Source organism: Aquarana catesbeiana, linkage group LG04 (genome assembly GCF_042186555.1).
Source record: "Aquarana catesbeiana isolate 2022-GZ linkage group LG04, ASM4218655v1, whole genome shotgun sequence".
NCBI lineage: Eukaryota > Metazoa > Chordata > Amphibia > Anura > Ranidae > Aquarana > Aquarana catesbeiana.
The window spans coordinates 368,990,412-369,017,101 of NC_133327.1; the positions used below are offsets into that span (position 1 = coordinate 368,990,412).

A 26,690-nucleotide genomic window follows, 5' to 3' on the forward strand; every position below is an offset into this window, starting at 1 on the left:
TATTTTTTGAGGCCCTTAACCACTTTTAACCAGATTTAACCCCCCTAATGACCAGGCCATTTTTGCAATACGGCACTTTAACTGACAATTGGTCGTACGACGCTGTACCCAAATAAAATTGATGTCTTTTTTTCCCCCACAAATATAGCTTTCTTTTGGTGGTATTTGATCACATCTGTGGTTTTTATTTTTTGGACTATAAACATAAAAAGATCACAATTTATTATTTACATAATATACACGTCACAATATACAAAACTAAATTTTTTTGCTTTCTGCTATAAATCATATGCAAAAAATAAATTTGACAATAACAAATTGCTTCATTAATTTAGGCCAATATGTATTCTGCTATATATTTTTGGTAAAAAAAAAAAAATTATGAAAAAAGACAAAAAATTTGAAAAACAATATTTTTTATTTTCATTTATAAAACATATCTAGTAAAATTATTTTAAATATCTAATTTCTTCATCAATTTAGGCCAATATGTATTTTGTTACATATTTTTGGTAAAAAAAAAAATCCCAATAAGCGTATATTGAAATGTTATAGCTTCTACAAACTATGGGATATTTTTATTTAATAATTTATTTTTACTAGTAAAGGCGGCGATCTGCGATATTGCGGCGGACATTCGGGACATCTAACTGACACTTTTTGGGGACTAGTGAGACTAATACAGTGATCAGTGCTAAAAAATATGCACTGTCACTATACTAATGACACTGGCTTAGAAGGGGTTAAACATCAGGGGTGATCAAAGTGTTAAATGTGTGCCTGACCAGAGTTTTACTACTGTGGGGGAGGTGCTTGTAGTAGGGGAAGGCATGGATCGGCGCCCCTTCTTAGCAGAGACACAGGATCCATGTCTTCTGTACTGACAGACCGTCGTTCTGCCCGTGTACAGAATCATCACAGCAGAAGCGGGCCGGCGGCGGTGCCCACTCACCCCAGACCCGGAAGTACAGGATCACGTATTAGGTAGAAGATCCTGCACAGCAGAACTGCCTTGCCGCCGTATATACACAGTGTATGGTCGGCAAGCGATTAAAATGCCAGGACAGTCCAAATATCCCCCAAATGACCCCTTTTGACCCCTTCAGTCTGAGGTATTTAGTAAGAGGACAAAAAAAATAAATTGTATTATAATTTTTTTTTTTAACACACTTTGACCAGAGCAAAATAATGTACCATATTAACAGTGTACTACTCTGGGGAAGTGATCATTATTATTTTTTTAATTCATTTACACATTATGTTGGCATATAGCAATGAATTTCGTTACTATAAGCAAGCATTTTACTGAATGAAATGGATTCATTTACTTTATTTTGTTGTGATTAGCAGCGATTGGGCCAGTCTGTACCATGTGATCACTGTGACCAATCACAATTGTACACAATGTATGGCTTGAAAAGGAAGCCATCCATCAACTGTCATGTGACCTGCTGTGATTGATTACAGCGGTCACATGGTACTGACAGCGGGCCGGTACAGTGATTAGTCATCAGCTGTGTCTGGTAGAGACAGTCGGTGACAGATCGCACCGCAGCACGGCCCCGCGTCATATCATGTCCACCCGGAGCAAAAAATAGGCGTCATTCTGCCATAGGCCGGGCGGCAATGGATTAAGCAAATCCTTTTGTGTGAATCTTTTTGTCGATTTTCTTACCTGGAGATCCTGCCAGTAACAGCAGTTTTCTTAAAGTGGAACTAAACCCTTCTCTCCTCTACAGTCAGGGGAGCTGCCATCTTAGCCTCTGTTTGATCTGCAGCTGCCATGATGCTGCACATGTGATCAGTTATGGCACCAGCCATTTGATGGCTTAACAGTTCAGTTGAGAGCACAAGCAACTGTGTCAGTTACCATTATTGACACGCTTTAAATGTTAGTGTTGGGAATCTGTTAAATTGATGGGTTTAGGCCACTTTAAGCAAATCCTTTCGTGTGAATATTTGTAGAGTTTCTTACCTGGAGATCCTGCCAGTAACATCACTTCCTGATGGGGGCTTACAATGCAAAGTCACTGCTTTGCAATTAGCAGCAGTGTTGTCAGCCTGCTGTGTGCACTCTGCCATTTGGCCATTGGGCTGTCTATCATGTATACAACCCAACAGCCAACTGAAGTAGCTTACATGGCAGGGTGACAACGCTGATGTAAATTGTGTCTTAGGGTTGTCATCCTGCAACAGGAAGTGCTGCTGCTACTGGCAGGGCCTCCAGGTAAGAAGCTTTGTAAAATTCAATTTGTTTTTTTTATAAACTGTATACAATGAGATATGATGCCAGACATACTCAATAATTGATTTTGGGTTTCCATACACTTAGGGCCCTTTAACACTGATCAGTTTTTGATGCACTTTTGTTGTTTAACCCCTTGGCGCCAACTCCCGCCGGTCCTTTAAAGGGTTGGAACTGCCGGGAGGCGAGGCAGGGCTTATGTTCATGTGACTGCCATCCTCTGCTCCCCAAGCCCACCCTTTTTTGAAGCCAATTAGAGCCTCAGGCTCTAATTATGTGCCTAAAAAAAAAACAAAAAAACATTGAAATCCACGCGTCTGGCACCCTGCATTTAAATTAGCATGGATGGGGGGGTGCGGCGCCCCGGGGGGGGGGGGGGGGTATAAAGCCAGATAGTATGTAACTGTACTGCCTTATCAGCAGCCCCAGTGACAGCTTTAGCTGTCAGAGCAGACATGAAGGACAGGCCACTGCTGGAGCATGGGGGGAGGGCCATCCACTGGGAGGATCAGGTAAGTAAAAATGCTTCCCTTTAGACTAAACGAGCAATAAACCCTCGCGGTGTGGACGCAACCCCGCTGCAAGGGATCAAATTTCCCAGAGTCGGGCTTTAAAGTAAATGTCACTTTAGACAACAAGTGCTCATACCTCTTGAGATGGGAACGAGGGACAACTGTTAGCAAAAGTATTTAGGCATAGGACACACCCCCTGCCACACCCCCTTAAAGGAGAATTATACAAAAAAATATTAGTTAAACCCACAAGTGCTTTTTTTCCCCCTCTACTATTCCTTTATTTTGGCTTCTGAAATGTACAAATGCAGCAATTTTGAAATTGGATGAAAGGTTTAGCACTGGGAAACATGTTTTGAAAGAAGAAAAGGTACCTGTTATATATAACTGCATAGATCAGAGCAAAATGAGGGACAAATGAGGAGGAAAGAGGGACAGAGGGACTTTATTCCAAATCAGGGACAGTCCCTCGAAATCAGGGACAGTTGGGAGCTATGCGAGTGCTGCTGACGGGTATTACATGAAGGCAAAGAGAGGAGTTTATACTTGGGTGCTGCAGAGTCAGTCCCTTCAATCCATTTGAATCCTGGACTTCTCTGATTGTGATGGTGTTATTGAACTAGGTATAGCAGGGTTGTATTTAAATAGAAGGTAGGGGGCGCTATTAGTGTGCCAATACAAAGTGTAATGGGGGTGTCCTCTGCTGTCCAAACCCGAGGTGAGCGGCTGTGATAAGTGGGGGGGTTGATATGGTGTCTGTCCACCTGAGCCTTCCAGAGTTGGTGTGCTAACAGGGGAAGAAAAAAATCATGTACAGGTAGGTGATTTTGTGCTAAAGTGCCGCCCTGCCGCAGTATATGTACGTGGGGGCGGTCCTTAAGCGGTTAAAGGAACACTTAGGTCTAGTTTAACCACTCGACAACTGGGCACTTAAACCCCCCTCGTGACCAGACCAATTTTCAGCTTTCAGCGCTTTCACACTTTGAATGACAATTACTTAGTCATGTAATATTGTACCCAAATGAATTTTTTATCCTTTTTTTCATACAAATAGAGCTTTCTTTTGGTGATATTTGATCACCTCTGGTTTTTTTATTTTTTGCGCTATAAATAAAAAAAGACCGAAAATTAAAATTTTGAAAAAAAAAAACGCATTTTTCTTTGTTTCTGTGATAAAATTTTGCAAATTAGTAATTTTTCTTCATAAATTTTGGCCACAATTTATAATGCTACATATCTTTGGTAAAAATAACCCAAATTAGTGGATATTATTTGGTCCGTGTGAAAGTTAGAGAGTCTACAAGTTATGGTGCAAATCATAAAAAATTGATCACACCTGATGTACTGACGGCCTATCTCATTTCTTGCGACCCGAACAAGTCAGGAAAGTACAAAAAGCCCCCAAATGACCCCTTTTTTGAAAGTAAACATTCCAAGGTATTTAGTTAGATGCATGGTGAGGTTTTTGATGTTGTAATTTTTCCCACCATTCTTTGCAAAATGAAGATTTTTTTTTTTTCCCCCCACAAAATTGTCATTGTTATGTAATTGTTATTTCTCTCACATGGCATGTGTATACCACAAATAACGCCCCAAAATACATTCTGCTACTCCTCCTGAGTATGGGGATACCACATGTGTGGGACTTTTTCACATCCTGGCCAAATAGAGAGCCCCAACATGCAGGGAGCACCATCACGTGTTCTAGGAGCATAAATTACACATCTAATTTGTTGACTACCTATAACACTTTTGAAGGCCCTGGAGAACCAGGACAATGACATGTGACACGGACGTGGCACTGATACGTGGCACTGATGTGGCACTGATGACAGATGGCACTGATACGTGGCACTGACACTGATGTGGCACTGATGACAGATGGCACTAATACGTGGCACTGATGACAGATGGCACTAATACGTGGCACTGATGACAGATGGCACTAATACGTGGCACTGATACGTAGCACTGATGACAGATGGCACTGATACGTGGCACTGATGACAGATGGCACTGATACGTGGCACTGATGACACGTGACACTGATGACAGATGGCACGTGACACTGACAGGTGGCACTGATGACAGATGGCACTATGTGGCACTGATGACAGATGGCACTTATACATGGCAGTGGGGACAGATGGCACTGGGGACAGATGGCAGGGACATGACAGTAGGAAAAGATGGCAGGGACATGACAGCATGGACAGATGGCAGGGACATGACAGCAGGGACAGATGGCAGTGGGGACACTTTTTTTTCGTTTTTTTTTTTCACTTACCGCTGTCTCTGTGTGAGGAGGGAGAGCTGGCGATGAGAGATGATCTCATATGTTTACATATGGGATCGTCTCTCATTGGCACCGCCAATCGCGCTGAAAACAGCCGCTATGATTGGCCGTTTTCAGCGACCTGTGACTGGCCGTGTCCAAGGGACACGGCCAGCACAAAACTTCCCCGATGCGCACCCGCGGGAGCGCGCAACGCGGAAGTAAACAGGAGGACGTCCAGGGACGCCCTCCCGGCAATTGGAGTCCGCGCTGTAGCCGTCTTTCGGCTATAGCGCAGACGCCTAGTGGTTAAAGTGGATCTGTCAGTAACTTCACAAGTCTGTATGAGAAAATTCCTGACATGTCACAATATACAGAAACAGGATCATTGTTCCACCTTTTAGCTTTAAAAAGTGTCCTTGAGCTCCAGTCAGTGACTTTGTCTAGTCTGAGATGATGTCATTGGTTTGCTGCAGGCAGGAGGAAGCATTTCCTCAGTCTCCCCTCCCCCAGTGATCAGACTGTACATCCGTGATTGTCAACCTGTGAGCTAAAGGGGACCTCAAATGTGGCCCCTGACATTGCCAAAGGGCCGCACTTAATGTTCAATATATGTAATACTTATAAGTACCAACAGAAACTGTACATCAAATCAGGGCTTTTTTTCTCAGAGAATAAATGTAGGCACTCCGCCCTTCTGAGTCACTCCTTGTCTCCGCCCCCTACCCACCTCTGAGCACCGTCCCTTGGTTCCACCCCCTACCCACCTCTGAGCACCGTCCCTTGGTTCCACACCCTACCCACTTCTGAGCACCGTCCCTTGGTTCCACACCCTACCCACCTCTGAGCACCGTCCCTTGGTTCCACCCCCTACCTACCTCTGAGCACCGTCCCATGGTTCCACCCACCTTCCAGTACCGCCCCTTTTAGAGAATACAGGGCCAAGTATATTTCTGTGGTGTTAAGAAATTTGATAATGATTACAATAAAAGCAGTAAAATAGATCCCCTGCAGGCAGCAACAAAAGACCCCCCCAGGAACATTAGACCCACTGTAACAATGAATGCCCTCCCAGCAACAATACACCCCCCTAGCAACAAAAGATCCACCCCAGCAACAATAGATCTCTCAGCAGCCAGCAATAATAGACACAACCTCAACAGTAGATCCCCAGCAACAATTGACACCCCAGCATATATAAGACACCACCAGCAACAATAGACTCTACTTCGCAATGATAGACCCCCTGCAACAATAGGTCCACCCCAGCAACAATAGACCCCAAATTCAACAGTAAATTGACAACCCCCACAGCAACAATAGATCCCCCAGCAGCAACAATAGACTCTGCTTTGCAACGCTAAACCCCCCCCCCCGCCCGCGACAACAGATCCACCCCAGCAACAATAGACCTCCCAGCAGTCAGCAACAATAGACCCCTAATTAAACAGTAGACCCCAGCAACAATTGATCCCCACCAGCAATAATAGATCCCCCAGCAGCAACATTTGACAACCCAGCAATATAAGACCCCACCAGTAACAATAGACTCTACTTTGCAAAGCTAGACCCTCCAACAGATCAACCTCAGCAACATTAGAGCTCTGATGCCCCGTACACACGGTCGGACATTGATCGGACATTCCGACAACAAAATCCTAGGATTTTTTCCGACGGATGTTGGCTCAAACTTGTCTTGCATACACACGGTCACACAAAGTTGTCGGAAAATCCGATCATTCAGAACGCGGTGACTTAAAACACGTACGTCGGGACTATAAACGGGGCAGTAGCCAATAGCTTTCTACTCTTTATTTATTCTGAGCATGCGTGGCACTTTGTGCGTCGGATTTGTGTACACACGATCGGAAATTCCGACAACGGATTTTGTTGTCAGAAAATTTTATAGCCTGCTCTCAAACTTTGTGTGTCAGAAAATCTGATGGAAAATGTGTGATGGAGCCCACACACGGTCGAAATTTCTGACAACAAGGTCCTATCACACATTTTCCTTCGGAAAATCCGACAGTGTGTACAGGGCATAAGCGTTTTTATGCGTGACTTGCGCATTTTTATACAGCATTTTTTTTTATTAGCCAGTAGAGAAAACTGCTAGTCGCCTGACAAGTAGCATCCCGTTCTCTGCAATGGAACCGTTCTAATCGGAGCGACGCAAGTCGTTTCGACTTAGAAAAAGGTTCCTGTACGACTTTGGGGGTGACTTGCATTGACTTCTATACAGAAGTCGTTTTGCAAGTCGCCGCTGAGTCGTGTCCTGGGTCGCCAACCTTTGAATTCAGTATATTCAAACAATGTGCAGCGCTTTAGCAAGGTAATATAACAATGAAAAGTCTGTATAATACAGCCCAATAATCATAATAATGTAGATGGTTGTGATTGAGAGCAAAAGTCCATATAATGGAAAGTTGAGTTTATTTAACTGCAGCTACCATGTATACGTTTGCAGTCTTAAGACTTCTTTCTTTAAAATTCTAGTTTTTAGATTCATCTCTGTTGTTATGTGTAATCAAGAATAGCTAATATAGTGGGAAATTTACTAAAACTGGAGCACTCAGAATCTGGTGCAGATGTGCATGGTAGCCAATCAGCTTCTAACTTCACCTTGCTCAATTAAACTTTGGCAAAAAAAATGGAAGCTGATTGGTTTCTGTGCAGAGCTGCACCAGATTTTGTACTATGCGGTTTTAGTAAATAACCCTAATAGTGTCACAAGCTTCCTTTATGTGCTTTCATAGATGTGGCTTTAAGAGGCCACATTTGTTAGGGATACCCATTGATGGATGAGAGTTCAGTTTAATAAATGAACCACTTCCTGACAACCCTATAGCAAATTTACTACTACAGGGCAACCGTTTTGTGCAGAATCACGTATATGATTCTGCACTTCCGGATAGGGGGTGTGCCACTTCTGCTGTGGTTAGTCAAAGCAAAAGCCGATCAGCGGTGCTGGCCAATGGATGTCCACCGGCACCCTTTGATCGTCGAGGAGAGAGGCTGGACTTAGCTCCACATATGTAAACAAGGCAGAGCTCTGTCCTGACAACGGGGATGTGATGACAATCCATCACATCCCTTAGTAAAAACACCACACAGTGTACACAAATACATTGGTTAGGCACACATTTAGCCCTTTGATATAGTATAGTATAAAAAAAATTACACTATATATACCATAGTTTGTAGATGCTATAACTTTTGCTCAAACAATCAATATACGCTTATTGTGATTTTTTTTTTTACCAAAAATATGTAGCAGAATATATAACGGCCTAAATTTATAAAGAAATTTGATTTTTTAAATTATTGGGTATGTTTTATAGCAGAAAGAAAAAAATATATTGTTTTTTTTTTTTTTAAATTGACGGTCTTTTTTTATAGTGCATTAATTAAAAAACTCACTGGTGGTCAAATCAAGTGCGGATGAACGCTTGCAGCTCGCCAATGGAACCACTTCTCTATGGAGTCCCGCAGGGCTCGGCATTGTCGCCCCTGCTATTCAACTGGTATATGCGCCCACTCGCTGACATTATTGCTACACACAAATTAGCATGCCAGATCTACGCAGATGACACGCAGATCTTGGCTGATGCTGAAAATGGGTCAAATATGCACCTACAATTGAGAAATGGCCTCCTTCACATACAAAAATGGATGGCCAACAACAAGCTAGGCCTCAATGAAGAAAAGACAGAGGTGATGCTGGTGGGTCCTCAATCAACCACCAATTTTCTCTTGGCCTGGTCCACTTCATTCTGCCCCATCCCAACACCGGCAAAACAGGTCAGGAACCTAGGTATCATCTTTGATCCCTGCCTATCATTTATACCTCATGCAAAACTCTGTATCAAAAACTCCAACATTTATATACAGAGACTCCGGAAAATTAAAGATCTATTTTCGCACGAAAACCGGCTAACTCTTGTACAGGGCCTTGTGCATTCCCGGTTTGATTGCTCTAATATCTTTTTTCTTGGACTTCCATTGAAGTGGCAAAAAAAATTGCAAGCAATTCAGAATCAAGCTGCTCGCCTGGTCTCCGGATGCGCCAGAACAGACCACATATCTCCCGTGCTGGAAACACTGCACTGGCTCCCTATCGCCAAGCGAGTACTATTCAAGGCAATGTGCTTTATGTATAGGGCACACCGGAAACTGGGCCCAACTTATTTGTCTGAATGGGCCCCTCACCATGTACCGTCAAGACCACTCCGATCGGCCAACTTACTTCTCACAGAACCGACAATCAGCAGACTAAAATTTACTGGTAACAGACGCCTGGTTACAAAGGGCAATGAGCTGTGGAACTCCCTTCCAGCGTCTCTAAAGTCCTTACCCTCCCTCCTGAGTTTCAGGAAGGGTTTAAAAACCTTCCTCTTTATCCAGGCCTACGGATAATCTGATGAAGAATAGAAATCATACAAAAACATGGATTTTGTATGCTCATTTTTCCTCCCCCATCTGGAGGGTTAGCCCCCCCCCCCCCCCGGTTCTTCTCTGTTTTTACTCTAACTCTTTCCTATTGGGCACCCTAGGCTCTTTTTTTAACGTTCTTTTGGAAATCTCACTTGATTTTAGGGTCTTGGTGCGCCTAGACGCGCTCCTAACGGAGCGCATTCGGCACAATACAAATCCCATATCAAATCAAATCAAATACCACCAAAAGAAAACTATATTGCACAACCGCGCAATTGTCAGTTAAAATAACGCAGTAGTGCTGTATCACAAAAAATGGCCTGGTCAGGAAGGGGGTAAATCATCCAGAGGTCAAGTGGTTCTATCTGGGTACTCACTTTTCTTCATTTGTTCCTGTACTTTCCCCTTGTTTACCAACTCTCACAACTTGTTTCCTAAGTTTCCTAAGTACATTTGCTTCTGACACCAAGCATCTAGCTTTAGTAAAGGTTGGTAAAAGAGCACATTATGAAATACTGACCTTGGAACGAAGCCCTCCACTGTTGTAAAGTCACCGCTGAGAGGGCTGACATGTTTCCCCTGTCTTTCTTCCTGGTTCACGAGCCCTGGCTATGTGATTGGCTGGAGTCGCAATGACGTCACTCCCGCACATGCACGCGGGAGCCCTCAGTTTCGGCACGAAGCTCTGAAGTTCCGGCAAGGTAGGCCGGACCTTCAGAGCGCATGCACCATTTAGGCGATATTCATTTTACCTACAGGTAAGCCTTATTATAAGTTTAAATAAAAATTAAGTACAGCGCTACGTTTAGAAGGAAAGTGAAAAGCAGCCAACACACCTATAGACTCAAGGCAGAAAAAAACAAAAGAAACAAAAGTGTGGCGCTATATATCACATCCACAGCCGTGTGTATTACAATAAAGACGTATAAAAATGGTGAATACCACCAAAAAATGTATGACCATAAAATGGATAGTGTCAAATAATTAATCAGTGTTGATCACATATAAAGTAAATACACAATAATACTTAATCATCAGATGTGCCAGTGAATAGTAGAAACCCGTGCTGGTTCCACCAAACATAAAAAACATAAAAGTTTAAAGTCCATAAAAAATGTGTAGAAAAATAGTGAAGAAAAACATCAACAGAGTTCAAAGGGGGTGATGCATGGCCAGATGGTATTCACAGAATTTTAATCTCACCAAATCTGGCGAGTGGGCAGAAGGGAGACCACAAGTGTGCATAGATTGTACATCAGTGCCGGGGCCAACACCAGGAGTAGAAACTACACGTTTGGCTTATGCTGGATTACCTATGGGAGAGGAAGCCGTGCGGACCCCCCCCCCCCCCCTTTTCTTTCCACCATCTACTGATGACATCTGACAAGACACATTTCCCAGAACCAGTGGTTATTATGCTTTTTTGACTTTTCTGGCGTACGCCATTTCAGGTCAATTTTTTCCGGTAAGCCTCCTCTACTCCTGATGTAAGCCTTATTATAAGCTTACCTGTAGATAAAAATCACAAAGCGGGGTTTGCAACTTTAACTCAACCTTTAGGATTCCACTAACACTTAACAAACATGATGCCTGTAGTAAAGGGAAACTTATGTACCATGACATCTTTTGTTTTTTAACTGTAAATAAAAAAATTGGCTTTATCAGTTTATATTTTTTCTCTTTTACCTAGAAACTAAGGAAATTCAGCTGTGGGATATGTCTATGTGGGATCAGTGACATTTTTTTTAACTATTTGCAGTGGATATCAATGCAGATCATGTGGGCTACATACATGCTTTTTTTTAAAACTGTAACCAATAGTTGGGCAATAAACTCTAAACCAACAAAGGATCCTTATATTTTACAGTAATTACATTTTTCATTATTGTTTTATGTCTGCTTCTACAGATAGAAAGCCAAAGGGAATTTGTTGAGAAGGTTTGGCGGGATGGCCGTAAAGGAAGTTTCTATGACTTTGGCCTTCCACTTAACATCATCACTAAGCCCACTGTATCACTTAACACCAGCAGGTAAGATAAGAAACTGTGCTTTTTTTTCCCAGTACTTTGTTGGTCACTACTGATTAATTGCAAAGAGAATGCTCCCTATTCCTACATTAGTTTTATGTTTCTTTTTTTGTCTGATGACAGAGTTTTCCCTTAACTTCCTGTCTCGTTGACATAACAGGAATTTCTTCAGTAAAAGACTATCCCTCTTTTCCTATTTTGATGACAACTCAAAATCCTGATTTTGTTCACATTTTATTTCAAGAGACAGTGGTCACCATGTTAAATAGAAAGGGTGAATCTACCCAGTGGGACACAGAAAATAAAAATTAACAAGCGTTCTAATCCTTCCACAGTACTCTACCCAAAGCAAAATATATTTTTTGGCTTAATTGTATATAATAGGGACATTGGTATGCTTCAGTAGTATGATTAAAAAAAGGAAATACTTGTATATATGGCAGTAAGTACCAATTTATCGTTATTATTTATCTTAATGTATGTCTAGATGCAAAACAAAATGGAAACCCTAGTAAAAGGCAATAATAATATACGTAGCTGCTAAATTTTGAACCCCAGTTATAGTATTTTATTTGTATGTAATTAACAGCTGGTGTGTTAAGAAATCATCTATCATTTTCTATCTTGTAAAAAAGCAAACATTTCAGTAATGATTTTAACAATGTAATACATAGGCCTACTTGTAGCCTCTGATTGGCTGCTAATGTCAACTTTGGGAGCAGCTACACAGAAAATCTTTTTTTTTTTCCTACAGCAATCTCTGTACTAGTCCATTATTTTGATTGTATCTTCTCCTTGTACTTTCAGTCCTGCCCTAAATAATGTTTACCTCCTGGAGATTCATCCTTCTCTTGGATTGGCCTATCTTATCCCTAAAACATTAGAACACATATGTGAGGAATTTGTACACTCTTGCATGGCGAAATTACCCAAGGAGGTCTACAGTGTGGAGAAAAGGGTCTTGGAGTTAGCTCTAAATGAATGGTCATCCCAAAAAGATCTCCAGTCATCATTTATGGCAAATGTGCACAAGGATGTAAGTATGCTTCCATTCACAATGCTGCAAACCATGTAAAATGCTGAATTAGTTCAAGATCAGCAAATAAGACAAAAGAGAAGCAGGTCCCTACACATTAATAATCTAGTTTCCCAAATAAAGAATATCAGCATAATGCCGAGCTTCATAGGGCTCAGAGACAGCTGAATGCATTTTATAAGAAACCCAAAAAACTGTAAATAGTTGGTCTGATTTACTAAAGGAGTTGTCCAATCATGTGCAGATGAAGTAAACAGGAATTAGCTTTTAACATGATTGGAAAATTGACGTGAAAATTCACACAATTTATTGTGTGAAGATTCTCAACATTCTTAGTAAATCACCCTCATTACATCTTACTTACTAGTCCTTGGATGTGGTGGCTGCATCAGTCTATTTTCCTTTATTTTCACCTGGTAATCCTGCAAATAACCCACTTCCTGTTGGTGGGTGGCTACATTTACTCCTTCATTGTATCTATGGAAGGAGCCATGGATATCACACAGGCTGGACTTCAAACTTGTCTGCCTATGTTCATTTCTTTTACATGGAGGATGTCAAGATTAATAGCTTATACTAAAGATAACATAGTTTTATGCTTTTAGTTCATTTCACAGAAAGTGACAAGGACATTGCATTTCTGGTAAGATCAACTGACATTTTCTGTACTTGCTGAAAATGTTACATTGAATGCAACCACCACATCTAGAGACTGGTAAGCTGCAGAATAATATATAACATTTTTGTTCTTGGGTATAGTTGTGCTTTAAGGAATTTTTAGGTCAAAATTAAATTCCACTTCAATATACAAAAGCACAAAAAAATATTTTGGCAGGCAAGAGAGTTCACATATATTGTTGTTTCATCCATGTCGCTAGCTCTTTTCAATATTAGAGTGGAACTCCAACTCTTTTTTTTTAAGTAGTTTAGGCTTTAAACTCTCTAGCCAAAACCTTTTTTTTTTTCGTTTTTGGATAGAGTGTGTAAGAGTAAAATTATCTGTCCTGTCTCTAACCCCCTGGGGGATATTTTCCTTCACTTCTTGTACTGTGATGCCTATACAAGAAATTATCTTTAGTCAGTGTCCTTGTTGTAGAAGTTTGCCTGTCCTCATGGGAAGGTAGGGTAACCTCTCCAACAGGGACACAGACAGTAATAAAACCTGACAGAGGCTCTAATGCTTCCCCAAAATATCCAAAATAAAGACCTGGAGCTGAGTATTACCTCCCCTGTGAGTAGGAGTGATTAAAAACCTCCGGATGCAGAGGGATAATGTGTGGAGTTCCACAAATCACACAGTATTTCAGTTGATGCTAAGGAAGATGATACCATGACTGTCACCCTTGTTTTACTACACAATTGTCACATTGAATGTTTAAAAATTCAGTTTTTCACTTACTAATTGTGTAAAAAAAAAAATCATTAAATATGGTCTGAAGCAGTTTTAAAGCAAAGCAGTTGTTTAACACGTCAAAATGTTTCCCTTGAACCATAATGCACTCTTGTCCCAACAGCCCAGTGTCAGTTTGTTTATAGCTCATTACTTTTTTTCTGACGCAGTTGTTTGAAGAAGTGCTGGTGGAAGATCCACTGATCATCAGAGATATCTGCGTGCATGCTTTGAACTCTGCTGATGAAGAAAGAAAGCATGGTACAGCAAAGCAAATCTTCATTTTGGAAACATTCAGCAAGATGATTGAGCTCATCACTCTGCGTCATAGAATAATAGAAACGTCATTAGAAACCGCACTGTTGTCCAGGTTAGCAATGTTAAGACAGCCAGGGCTGTTTCTGGGCAGAAGCAAACTAAGCACCAGGTGGAAAGGTTGTCAGAGTGCAGTAGGACAAGGCAATGGTAAATTTAGGGGTCTAATAATACTGCACTCTTTTTTTTGTCAAAGGCACACAAGCAGCTAAAGTCTGCTATCTTCTTTTTTCTTTGAGATTAGCTCCCCATCAGGTCCGCTTTACTTGACAGCGCATAGCAGTGGTTAGATTCAAAAGTCACTATTGGACTAATTCATATACTGTACCTGTCTGTCATGGGTATTTAAATCATGTGCAAGCACTGACGCTTTTTGTGCCGTGCCCAGGTGGAACTCCAAAGGTTGTCTACAACGTCTTTTATGTATTCACCCGATTGCCCCTTCAATACACTGTGCACCCAACTAGTAGATGGTGCAGCCTACCATTTGGAATCCCAACGTTTCTAAAAAAGTTGGCCGGTGATGGCACTCAATGCCATCTGCCAAAAAACACTATATCCTCATTGGCTTCACTAACTCTTTCATATCATGCAAGCAGCATACCAATTAAAGTATAAAAAAAATCTTTTTTTTGCTTTGGATAGAGTGGAGAGGGATTACAACCCCTGTCAATTTTTTATTGCTGTCTGTGCCCCTGTTAGGGAGTTCCACCTTCTCTATGTGTCCTGTTATCAATGAGAATGTACTGTAAGTGAAAGAAAATCCCAAATTTTGGTTTGTCACCAGAAAAGGGTAAATCTTCCAACGGGGGCTCTAGTACTGGTGACTCTGGTCACAACCAGGAAATTCCCCTCTTTGGGGGGAATTCCTCTCACTTCCTGGCAAAAGAAAAACATGTCAGGGGTTATACCTCCCCACTTTGCTCTATCCAAAGTTTAAAACAAATTGCCTTTATTTCTGCTGTAATGTATCTTGTCTCGCATATATTAAACATTTTTAGCTAAGCACATTAGAAGGATTTAATAAACAATAATTAAACATTATTGCTGCTTCCTGATGCTTGTATTTCACAACTATCCTGGGCAGGACATACACCTATTTTGCTGAAGAGATGGGATTCAATGAGTTCCACTTACACCTGAGACCTGTACAGTTTGAGTTTGCAACTTACAAGGCACAAGCTGACCAGATTCCACCCGCGTTCATTACATCTCTCCTCGAAGATGACACCAGTGTGGACAGGTGAGTTATGTATATTGCCATGATAGAGATACAGGATCTAAGGTATGCATTTTTAAAGCTGTACAACTATCTTGCATCCACTTTTATTTTCCTGGACTGACAATTAAGATATTAATACACCAGCAGATTCAGCTACCCATTCTCACCATACAGTAGCTAAATTTAGTATCAGATATGGCAACACATAACAATGCAATACATGAGAGATTTGTCTGGGTCGTTCCCAAGCTGAGTTTTCTGGAAGAAAAATATCAAAAGATTTGCCTGTCCCATGCCCATATTCATTGATCTCATTCTGAACTGGCTGCTCCATTTCCAGTTATATATCAACCAGCCAGACAAGGCTAACACAAAGAATAAAGGAATGTCCTGTCCAAAAGGCTTTTCAATGCTTTTCTGCATAACATCACTTCAACATAAGGTCGATTCTTGAAACTCCAGGCATTTTCAGTACATTTAGTAGTACACTACTCACTTACAGAAGTCCCCAGAGTACAGCACTTCCCTGCTTCTCATGACTTCCCATACAGTGGTCCCACAAGTGCAGAACACTTCACTGTCCCAAATAGTTACAGCCATCTTCCCTAGATATTACAGTCTCTTGGCATAGGCATTATTCACGCAGGTTGTTCCTTCCCCACACACAAGGGAAATCCTCCACAGGCCCATGGACCACTCTAAACCAAGCCACGGGACCAGCTAAGCAAGGATCAGATGAGGACAAGGTTTTTCTATCTGCTCCCAAGTGTCTTCACTCACCGCCCAGGCTGCTTAGCCCTTCAGAGAAATATTTTCCTCTCTCTGCTCACAGCATTACATCTTGTAGATTGGGAGTGTCCTACTCCTATACCCCAAGTGCACTGGGCCCCACTCACAGCTTGCACTATCTCCACCCATTACATCACTAAAGGAGGGGCAACAATTAAAGGGCACTAACACCTGCCAACAGTTGCAGCTGTAACGTTTGTAATGTGGAACAGATCGGGTGCCGTGGAGTGGCAAGGGAGAGGATTTGATGAAATATTCCTTCCTCTCCCTATGAGATGACAGCTGTCAAGTAACCAGCGGGTGTTTTGGTAGCACCCCCTGGTTATATAGTATAGATGCCGAGCAGCTGTGGGGTTCGGCTCCCACTCAGCTCCTTCCCCAACAGGTATGGGAATAATTATTATGTAACCCAACTACAAAAAAGCCTGACTGGTGCTCAACAAACCCCCTAACATTCTACTCATAATACCTGAAATATAAAGAATGAAGAAAAAGAGGATGAGGCTACCATGAGCAATAAATAAACCATATACACTTTATTAATACACAAATTCTCAAAAAAAATATTGCATGTATATATGGCTTCTTAATTTGTATGTATTTGTAGAAGATTCATATGTTTGCATATCTTGCAGATATAGTTGGGGACTTTTAATTTTACCACAATGTATTTTTTAGAATATGTGTATTAATAAAATGTATATGCTGTATTTCAATGGTCACAGCATCATCCTACCTTTGTTCATTCTTTATATTCCATGTATTATGAGTAGAATGTTGGGAGGGGCGGTTTGTTGAGCTTTTCTATAGTGGAGTTTCATAATGATCTTTACTGGAAACTGCTGTCCCCTTCAAAACATTATTTTTGATAATAATTAACTTTTTGACCTAGAGACAGCAGTGTCACATTTGTATTATTAATTGTTATGTCAAATCCAAGACTGAAAGCAGCACTCAAGTGTATAAGGAGCTCTGCGTGCACTTGTAAATGCTGAGTGCTGCTTTCAGTCTTGGATTTGGTCTAAGGCCCCTTTCACACTGGGGCGGTTTGCAGGTGCTATTGCGCTAATAATAGCACCTGCAAACCGACCCGAAACAGCTGCTGCTGTCTCTCCAGTGTGAAAGCCCCGAGGGCTTTCACACTGGAGCGGTGCACTGGCAGGACGGGAAAAAAAGTCCTGCTAGCAGCATCTTCGGAGCGGTGAAGGAGCGGAGTGTATACCGCTCTCTCACCACTCCTGCCCATTGAAATCAATTAGAAAGCGCGGCTATACCACCGGCAAAGCACCTCTACAGAGGCGCTTTGTGGTGGTTTTTAACCCTTTCTCGGCCACTAGCAGGGGTAAAACTACACCGCTAGCGGCCGATTACCGTCGGTAAAATAGCTGCGTTTTACCGCCGCCCCCGCCCCAGTGTGAAAGGGTCCTAACAAGTTGGCTACTTCTGAGGACTGCTTCTCTGTGACATCTCTTGACCAATTGGACTGTCTTCCATCTTGATCTGGAGCCCAGACGTGGAGGTCCCATACTTTGGTGTTTACACCATATGCCTTGTTGACTCACTGAGCATATGCCCATTTGAGTCTTCTTACTTCGGTAAGCCTCCTCACTAACCGGTGGTGCTTCTATTGTCTGTGAATAAAGTAAATGGTGATTACGCTGTGATAAGAGGGGAAGGAAGGAGGAGGAAGGGGAAGGGGCTAGCTCAAATGTATAGAGAGGTGATTGAAAAATGAAAAAATATACAAAATATAAAGGTATAATGAGCATGAGGGCTAGTATCATACTAGCACATAAAAAATATAATGTAAATACTGAAACAGAAGAAAAGAAAAAGCTCAGTGCAAAAGGGCTAGTACCATACTAGCACATATGTGGTAACTCAGCAAATACTTATCAAAAGAAAAATCTCAGTGCAAAAGGACTAGTATCATACTAGCACATATGTAGTAACTCAGCAAATACTTAATGGTGACTCCAAGTAAATAAATAAATGGTGAACAGTCCCACCGCCTTGTAGTACAAAGTGCTCAAACAATGAGTCATCAGTTCCAAAAGGCAAAATGGAAAAATTATACAAAATATAACAGTGTGATGAAATGTAATAAAGTGCAGTCTAATGAGCACTAAATCCGAATAAACTGAAGAAACAAAATAGCCTAAAACGTATAAAAAGCTATGAAATGAGTGACAAATACAGTGTGGGTACAAAAAAAAAAAAAAATTGAACAAAATAAAATATATAAATCAAAGTCCATGTGCATGAGGGCTAGTATCATACTAGCACATAAAAAATATTGTAAATACTGACACAAAAGAAAAGAAAAAATCTCAGTGCAAAAGGGCTAGTATCATACTATCACATATGTGGTAACTCAGCAAATACTTATTGGTGACTCCAAGAAAAATAAATAAATGGTGAACAGTCCCACCACCTTGTAGTACAAAGTGCTCAAACAATGAGTCATCAGTTCCAAAAAGGCAAGTCCACAAGCCACAGGAAAGGGAAACAAAGTCTTCAGTGGGGACACCTCTGTGCTCGCAAGCAGCTCACCTTACTGCTGCAAGACAACAGCTTGTAATCCAGTAACAAATCACCAGCAAGCAAGGGTCCCATCCAGTAGTTCAGGCGATTCAAGTGGTGGGTGTGCAGGATGGTATATAAAAAACATAAGCAGACAGTATATAGTATAACTCCGTGGCGTCCAAAGTGGAAAAAGGGACAGGATACAGAAGGGGGATGCACTCACTTTTGTAAAATGAGTGTGGGCGTCAATCCAACGAACGCCGAGTTCGTATACCTCAAAAAGGGTGTCTTCAAACCGTCCCCATTTCCTCAATGCTCGTCACAATGGGATGCATATATGTGGAGTATTGGAAGAGAGTGCACATAGCGTGATCCCGTATATAAATCAGCTTATTAGGTTAAAAACAACATGGTACACTTACATTTAGAGGAGGCTATGGTAAAAATCATCCACGAGCGCCGAGCTCGTATCCTATCATCAGTCTGTGACAGTTCCCGTGCTCCAAACCTCACGCGTATCATCACGTGACCTCTGATGAAGTCAGGTGATGATAAGCACTTTGTACTACAAGGCGGTGGGACTGTTCACCATTTATTTATTTACTTGGAGTCACCATTAAGTATTTGCTGAGTTACTACATATGTGCTAGTATGATACTAGCCCTTTTGCACTGAGATTTTTCTTTTGATAAGTATTTGCTGAGTTACCACATATGTGCTAGTATGGTACTAGCCCTTTTGCACTGAGCTTTTTCTTTTCTTCTGTTTCAGTATTTACATTATATTTTTTATGTGCTAGTATGATACTAGCCCTCATGCTCATTATACCTTTATATTTTGTATATTTTTTCATTTTTCAATCACCTCTCTATACATTTGAGCTAGTCCCTTCCCCTTCCTCCTCCTTCCTTCCCCTCTTATCACAGCGCAATCACCATTTACTTTATTCATACCACTTTTGTCTGTTTGGATCAGCCATTTAGGTGTTGCAGCAGTGCCCCTTAGCATAGGTATTTCTGACAGCGCAGGAGTTTCTTCATTATTTATCCATTTGCTTCTATTGTCTGTGTCTTCACTTCAATACCAATGTCATGTGGAATTCCACTTATGGTTACACAATCTGTTTTCACCGTTTATCCAAGGACTGTTATATTTATGGTTTAAAAATCTTTATATGATGGCATATGGACTTTAGTTTGGGTGTGAATTTCACATCACTTTTCACAGTTTTTTGTGGTCATTGCACAGTTTATATTAGTTTATATATATTTTTATCATCATGAATTTTTGAGCGCTGCACAAAATTTTACCTTTCACATATCCCTTGATATACACTTGTCTTAGTGTTGTGCTGGCTGCTATTTGATATACGTTTGCATGTCAGCACGATATACACCAATTTTTCTAATTACTTGTTATGTGTGGCCAGCTTGGCTCCTTCTCCAGCAACGTTATGGATTACTTGAGTGTAACTTGCTGAATCAGCACGCAATGCACTTTCTTTTTCTCAGGCAAGGGAAGCAACTTATGATCTTTCATACAGAAAACACAACTGTTCCAGAGTATGTGTATTTTTGTCAGCTAGGACAAGAGAAGGATCTGATTCTGTGATTTGAAGATAGTTCGTTTAACGAAAGGCTTTATACAAGAACAAAAAAACAGAGTTCCAGCACATGTCATATTCGGGCATACACACCAATGTTGCCGTCATTGAAGAAGTCATTGAAGAAGCATTCTTCCCACTGATCATCATGCTAAAGTACAATAAGCTGTACATTTAGTAATTATTAGCAGGGGTTCCTTATAACTGTAAAGTTAATTCAGGGTTATTTCATGGTAAAAAGGTTGTGTTTTTAAAAAGGGGAAGTGGGAAGGGCAAGTCTAGACTCATATGCCAGTCCTGCCTGGGATTTTGGATCCTGCCATGGTGAAGAGGAAAATTAACCTGACCGACAGGCACTTGGAGATGCTTGCTGTGTGGTGCTAGTAGCAGCTCAGGTATGTCTTATTATTTTAGGTGTGCTTTATAGCATACCTGTGGCTATGTTATACACATTCACATATTAAAAGTGGATGTAAACCCTCTCCTATACCCAGTGAAGTGAATAGCCTCAGACGATACACAGGGATGAAACAAATCTCCCTACATAAGTTTTACATGTATAACTGCTGTCTTCAGCTTTCTATATTCTTTAGAATTCTAACATACTGTTAGAATTTTTACTTCCTCATTCAGCTGTAGGAGTGGAGTCTTGGCATACACTGTGCGACAGCTGATTGGAGGAAAGAAATATGCATCGAAATGCAAAAAGGAATGACCCCCTTGGACTTTTCAGGCAGAGAATATAGTATAGGTAAATTTAGTTAAAAGGCAATGACGCCACTTTTATTAAGTACGAAAAATAGTAAAAGGGCAAATATAGCCCTGCAAACAATTGAAGTATATGAAAACTACGTATACAAAGCAATTTTAAAAGTGAGTGTACACAATTCAAAAATACACATGGAATAATCAAACCCAATATTGACAAGTATACCCAAGTACTGCCAGAGTCATGCTGTGGTCAGTCCATATGGTTTTTTTTTAATATATCCCAACATGTTTCGTAATTCTTATGCCCCGTACACACGGTCGGATTTTCCGACGGAAAATGTGTGATAGGACCTTGTTGTCAGAAATTCCGACCGTGTGTAGGCTCCATCACACATTTTCCATCGGATTTTCCGACACACAAAGTTTGAGAGCAGGCTACAAAATTTTCCGATCGTGTGTACACAAATCCGACGCACAAAGTGCCACGCATGCTCAGAATAAATAAAGAGATGAAAGCTATTGGCTACTGCCCCGTTTATAGTCCTGACGTACGTGTTTTACGTCACCGCGTTCAGAACGATCGGATTTTCACAACTTTTTGTGACCATGTGTATGCAAGACAAGTTTGAGCCAACATCCGTCCGAAAAAATCCTTTGATTTTGTTGTCGGAATGTCCGATCAATGTCCGACCGTGTGTACGGGGCATTAGTGTATATTTTTTCTTCAAATTATATTCTGGGTGATTTTTTCTTTCTGAGTTACAAACATAGTCGCTAATAGTCACATCGCAATACATATTGTAAACAGGACTATTCATTTTGCACAGTAAATTACAATAGACTCATAGCTGTTTGAATACGTACAATAAAAAGTTTACAATATGAAAAAGTTTATTGTAATTTACTGTGTAATATTAATAGTCCTGTATTGCATTTTGACTATTAGCGACTATGTTTGTATTTCAGAAACAAAAAATTACCCAGAATATAATTTCCCTTGAAGAAGGAATATACACTAATTATTCCAATACATGTTGGGATATATTCAAGGAACCCATATGGACTGACCACAGCATAACTCTGGCAGCACTTGGGTATACTTGTCAATATTGGGTTTGATTATTTCATGTGTATTTTTAAATTGTGTACACTCACTTTGAAAATTGCTTTGTATACTTTGTTTTTATATACTTCAATTGCCCTTTTGCCGTGTTTTGTACTTAACAAAATTGGCATCATTGCCTTTAACTAAACGTACCTATACTATATTTTCTGCCTGAAAAGTCGAAGGGGGTCATTCTTTTTTGCATTTTGATGCATATTTTTTTCGTGTATGATTAGGATATTGGCAGTCCCATACACCCTTCCCCTAATACCATTTTCTTGATTGGAGGAAAGGAACACACACCCCCCCCCCCTCCACATAGGCAGAGGAAGGCAGAAACATGTGTCTCCCACCATACACAGAACATGTAAATGCATTTATTTTAGTAAATATAAACTGCTAAATACCTTTTCTCAACAGCTGTTAGAGCAGTCTTGTGACTTCTATCAGTGTCTGGTTAAAGCTTGTAGGAGGAGTTTTCATTCTACTCTGATTGTCCTATGAGGCTGTATGACCCCCACCTCCTGTCTGGACAGTGTTGATTGGCCCTGTGCTGATCACATGCACCCTCCCAAATAAAAAAAAAATAAAAACACCCTAGCAATACACACAAAAGTGAGCATGTACAGAGTAACTCCAAAGGCTTTGTACTATTAGGAGATGGATTGAGGACAGTGGAAGAAGGGGGCAATCAGAGAAGACAGGATGAAACAGCCTTTTTACACAATGCAGAGCTCCCAAACCTCATTTCCCCCCTTGCTTATATTTGTTTGCTATGAGCAGTGGTTGCTTCAAATCCCATAGTCCATAGTCCCTAGTCCATCTGAGAAGTTAGCAAGAGGGGAAGCGGGGGTTATGTTCCTACATGGTCTATGGTCTTACATGAGACTATAGAAAGGTAGCCACCCTCTAACAGGAAGTTGGATCATAAAAAACAAAAATAAACAATTTGGAGATTTGGATGAGGCTGAGAGCAATAGAAGGTACTTTTTTGAGTTAGGAATACATACCTAAATAAATAAAAAATAAAAAATGTAGATCAAAGTTTATTGTCACTTTAACTGCAGCTCAGGCAATGTACTGAAAGAAAGTGAAGAGAACAAATTCTGTACTTTAATAGTTTTGACAGTAGATGTTATTTACCCAATAGAATCACGTTATTTATCTTGCAGATGCTTTTGTCACTATTAATTGCAGGTATTCGCCCTCTGCACTGCTGCTTGCGATTCATGAGGTGGACGACAATCAGATTGGAAAGTTCAGCTTCTGGACAAAGGAAGGCATTTTACAGGTGAGCTGGTTGGGTTTTATGTATGTCTGCAGCTTGGGTTATATGTGAGAAAACTTACTTTTTTTTTTTATGGAAACTTTCAAGTTACATTTCTTTGCTATGTGTATACAATATTTTTGTAGTTTTGCAAACAAACTTCTAATTTCTTGTATAAGAATGACACTGCGTTCCTGGAGCATTCTAAAGTAATAAAGAGCACAGAAGAAGCTGTGTTTACTCCATATTGTCCATTTATAATTGAAAATTTCTGTATGCAGCAAAAGAATGGGGAGAGAGGGGGGAGGAGTCACTCCACTGTTGCGTGTACTTGTGTGTGTGAATTTCAGCTTGAGTTATTGTGCTCTATAAACAACAGTTTTTTTTTCTTCATAGTAAATAAGGTAGGAGAAACACATAAAGGGTGTTTCTGTTTTTTAACAGAACTTAGTCACCAAGAAGAACAAATTTGTATATATCAGATGTCCTAACACTAACTGGCTACATACCTAATTTGGTAAATTACTCAATAGTGTAGTAAACAAAAGAAGGACAGCCCCAGATTTAATAATTACAAAAACAGATAAGAGATAGTAGCTCCCATATTTTTTTTTGATAGGTTCACTTTAAAATGTCTTATAGATTTGCTAGATTACTGCATTCCTGGAAGAGGTCCTGAAACAATAACATTTTGGGATTTTATTTTAAGCTTCTGAGTAAGAATGGTGTGGAGAATTTACAAGTGGTACTCAGCTGTCAAGTTATCCAGAAAAATACCCTGATAGCTGCAACTCAGCTGGCTTTCTTTTGTCAGATGTCTTCATGGCTCACCAAGCAGGTCATGGATACAAAGGTTAGTATCAGGATTTAAGGTGGTCTTACACCTGTAGAATTCCATTCGAAAATTGTTGTTTTAAGGCTGTTCATTTGATTATATAAAAGTTAAAGTGGTTGTAAACTTCAGACCAGTAGCAGCCCGTCCGTAAGGGGCGCAGGGGCCTTCCCCCTTATCCATTCACCCAGCCTCTAATCTCAATCTAGGGCACCGGACGCATGGATTCCAATTGTTTTTTTTTTGTATTTGAAGCACATGATTAGAGCCTGAGGCTCTAATTGGCTTAAAAAAAAGGGTGGGCTTGGGGCGCAGAGCACTGTGCCCTGAGCCCACCCAATTGTGTGACAAGAGCAAATTCATATTTACTATTGTCTTCCTGATTCTCCTCCCGGCCAATCAGGAAGCGGGTCCTGAGACTCCCTATCCAAACGTGTCTCAGGACACACTTCATTTTCAGCCAGGAGGAGACGCAAAGGCCCGGCTCTTCCTTCCCCCTACCTCCTAAGGTAAGGTCAGTCTCCCCAGAAGGTGGCGTTAGTATCACCTGAGGCCAGTCGCTTCACTGGCTATATGCGAGGGTTTACAACCACTATAAGGGGATGATTTGACAATTGGTTTTTGACCAGAATGAGCAAAAAAATCAACAGGCATGAATGGAAATGCTGTTGAATTTAATGTAAATGAACAAATTTCTAAATATTGAATTTGCTCCCGGCCCAGAAAAAGTGTAACCAGTCTTATTAGCATGCACCTGCCATGTTAATCCAGCAGTATAACATTTGTTGTTCTACGAAAATTGAGACATTGACATACTACTTGAACGAAAAGTCTTTTAAAACTTGTCAAGTCCGTGAAGGCACTATTGAATGGTCAAACAAGTGATGGTCAAACAAGTGAATGGTGAAACAATTTTTTTCTCTGAGATATATTCAATCATGAAGCCCTGTTACCTGTTTTGAGAGTTATGTTATATTATTATATTATTATTATTATGTTATATTATTTTTTAAGGTAAAATTAACCTGTTACTTCAGTATAGATGACATGACAAGTGTAAATCAGCTAATGCAGACCAGACAAATTTCAGCTTTAGGAAATTTCTGCACTGAGAAAAACTTGAATTAATTGCTTTCATATAACACTTGAAAATATCTTATCTACAAGCTAGCATAATTTTTAATTCCAAGCAGCCAAATACCATAATCTGTCTAACTTGTTTAACAGCATTTGGGCTTAGAACATTAATTATAAGTGTGCACATACTGAACTTGAAATATGTAGCATTTGTCTTTCATTTTTTTGTCATATATATAAATATTTCAAGGTATAGAAAAATGTTCTAATGACACACCAGGAGAAGAAAATGTGTGCCCATTTGTATAAAAAAAACTGAAGCTATATGCCTTGCAAGTATTTTTAGCAAATGTTAATTACAAATGTACTTTTATTTTTTTTACCAAAAAATAATATAATATTTTATATTTTACCAAAAATGGGGTATTATATTGTGTACTAATATTCATTAAAGTGTATTTTTTCCCAAAAAAATTGCATTTGAAATACTGCTGCGCAAATATCGTGTGACAACACCCACCATTTTATTTTCTAGGGCCTCTGCTCAAAAAAATATATAATAATTGGGATTTCTAAGTACTTTTCTAGCAAAAAGAAATGCAGATTCTCACATGTATGAGAGAAATGTCAGAATTGGCTCATAGGCAAGTGGCTAAGGAATCAAATAGTGCATACTAAAAGTGACATTTCAAACAACAGTGTCTTGCTCCTATACTTTTTGCATTGTCAATTTAGAATAAATGTAATACACAATAATTATTCTCTCTCTTCACCTTGTTCACCTCTAAGTAATATCTTATTAAACCTGGCAATTCTGGATAATTTGTCCTATAGGGATACACTGCCTTCAATAGTGCTACCTCCTTAACCCTGTGACCTGTGAATTACACTCTTTTGATGATCTATGCACTTCTAAACGCTTGCCTGCCTGCCTCTATTATTTTTTTTATCTCCAAATAAATCACTTCTTTATATCCAGAATGCACTCTCTTATACGTGAGAAGTCCATACACTTTGAGTGCTTCCGTATTCAAGACTCCCATCAACTAAATTATTTTTCTTTCATTTATAACCTCCTACAAGATTACACTTTTTTTTAGCTGAGACATTCACCTATACATATGTATAAGGGGGAAAAAAACGTGCTTTCAAAGAAATAAATCACAAATAAAACACAAATAAAAACAGCAGCAACTCTAATGTCCTAGGACGACGTCAATCTTTGACAAAACTAGTAGGGCGGACGACGTGCTGACGTCATTGTGACTTACGTGTCCCGGAAGTGCGGGCGCTCGTTGTTTTAAGCCGGCCGGTGTTTTTATAT

At 40.3% G+C, this 26,690-nt stretch overlaps 1 protein-coding gene across 2 annotated transcripts in view; it reads left to right on the forward strand.

Moving 5' to 3' along the window:
- Positions 1-26,690, forward strand: part of LOC141140175 (uncharacterized) — a 323,779-nt gene that overhangs the window by 182,666 nt on the left and 114,423 nt on the right. For both annotated transcript variants that reach the window (XM_073627054.1, XM_073627053.1), the window contains exons 18-23: positions 11,375-11,496; positions 12,301-12,529; positions 14,090-14,289; positions 15,322-15,477; positions 23,388-23,481; positions 24,167-24,310. In XM_073627054.1, coding sequence (XP_073483155.1) covers positions 11,375-11,496; positions 12,301-12,529; positions 14,090-14,289; positions 15,322-15,477; positions 23,388-23,481; positions 24,167-24,310 — 945 coding nt within the window. The remainder of the gene's footprint in view (positions 1-11,374; positions 11,497-12,300; positions 12,530-14,089; positions 14,290-15,321; positions 15,478-23,387; positions 23,482-24,166; positions 24,311-26,690) is intronic.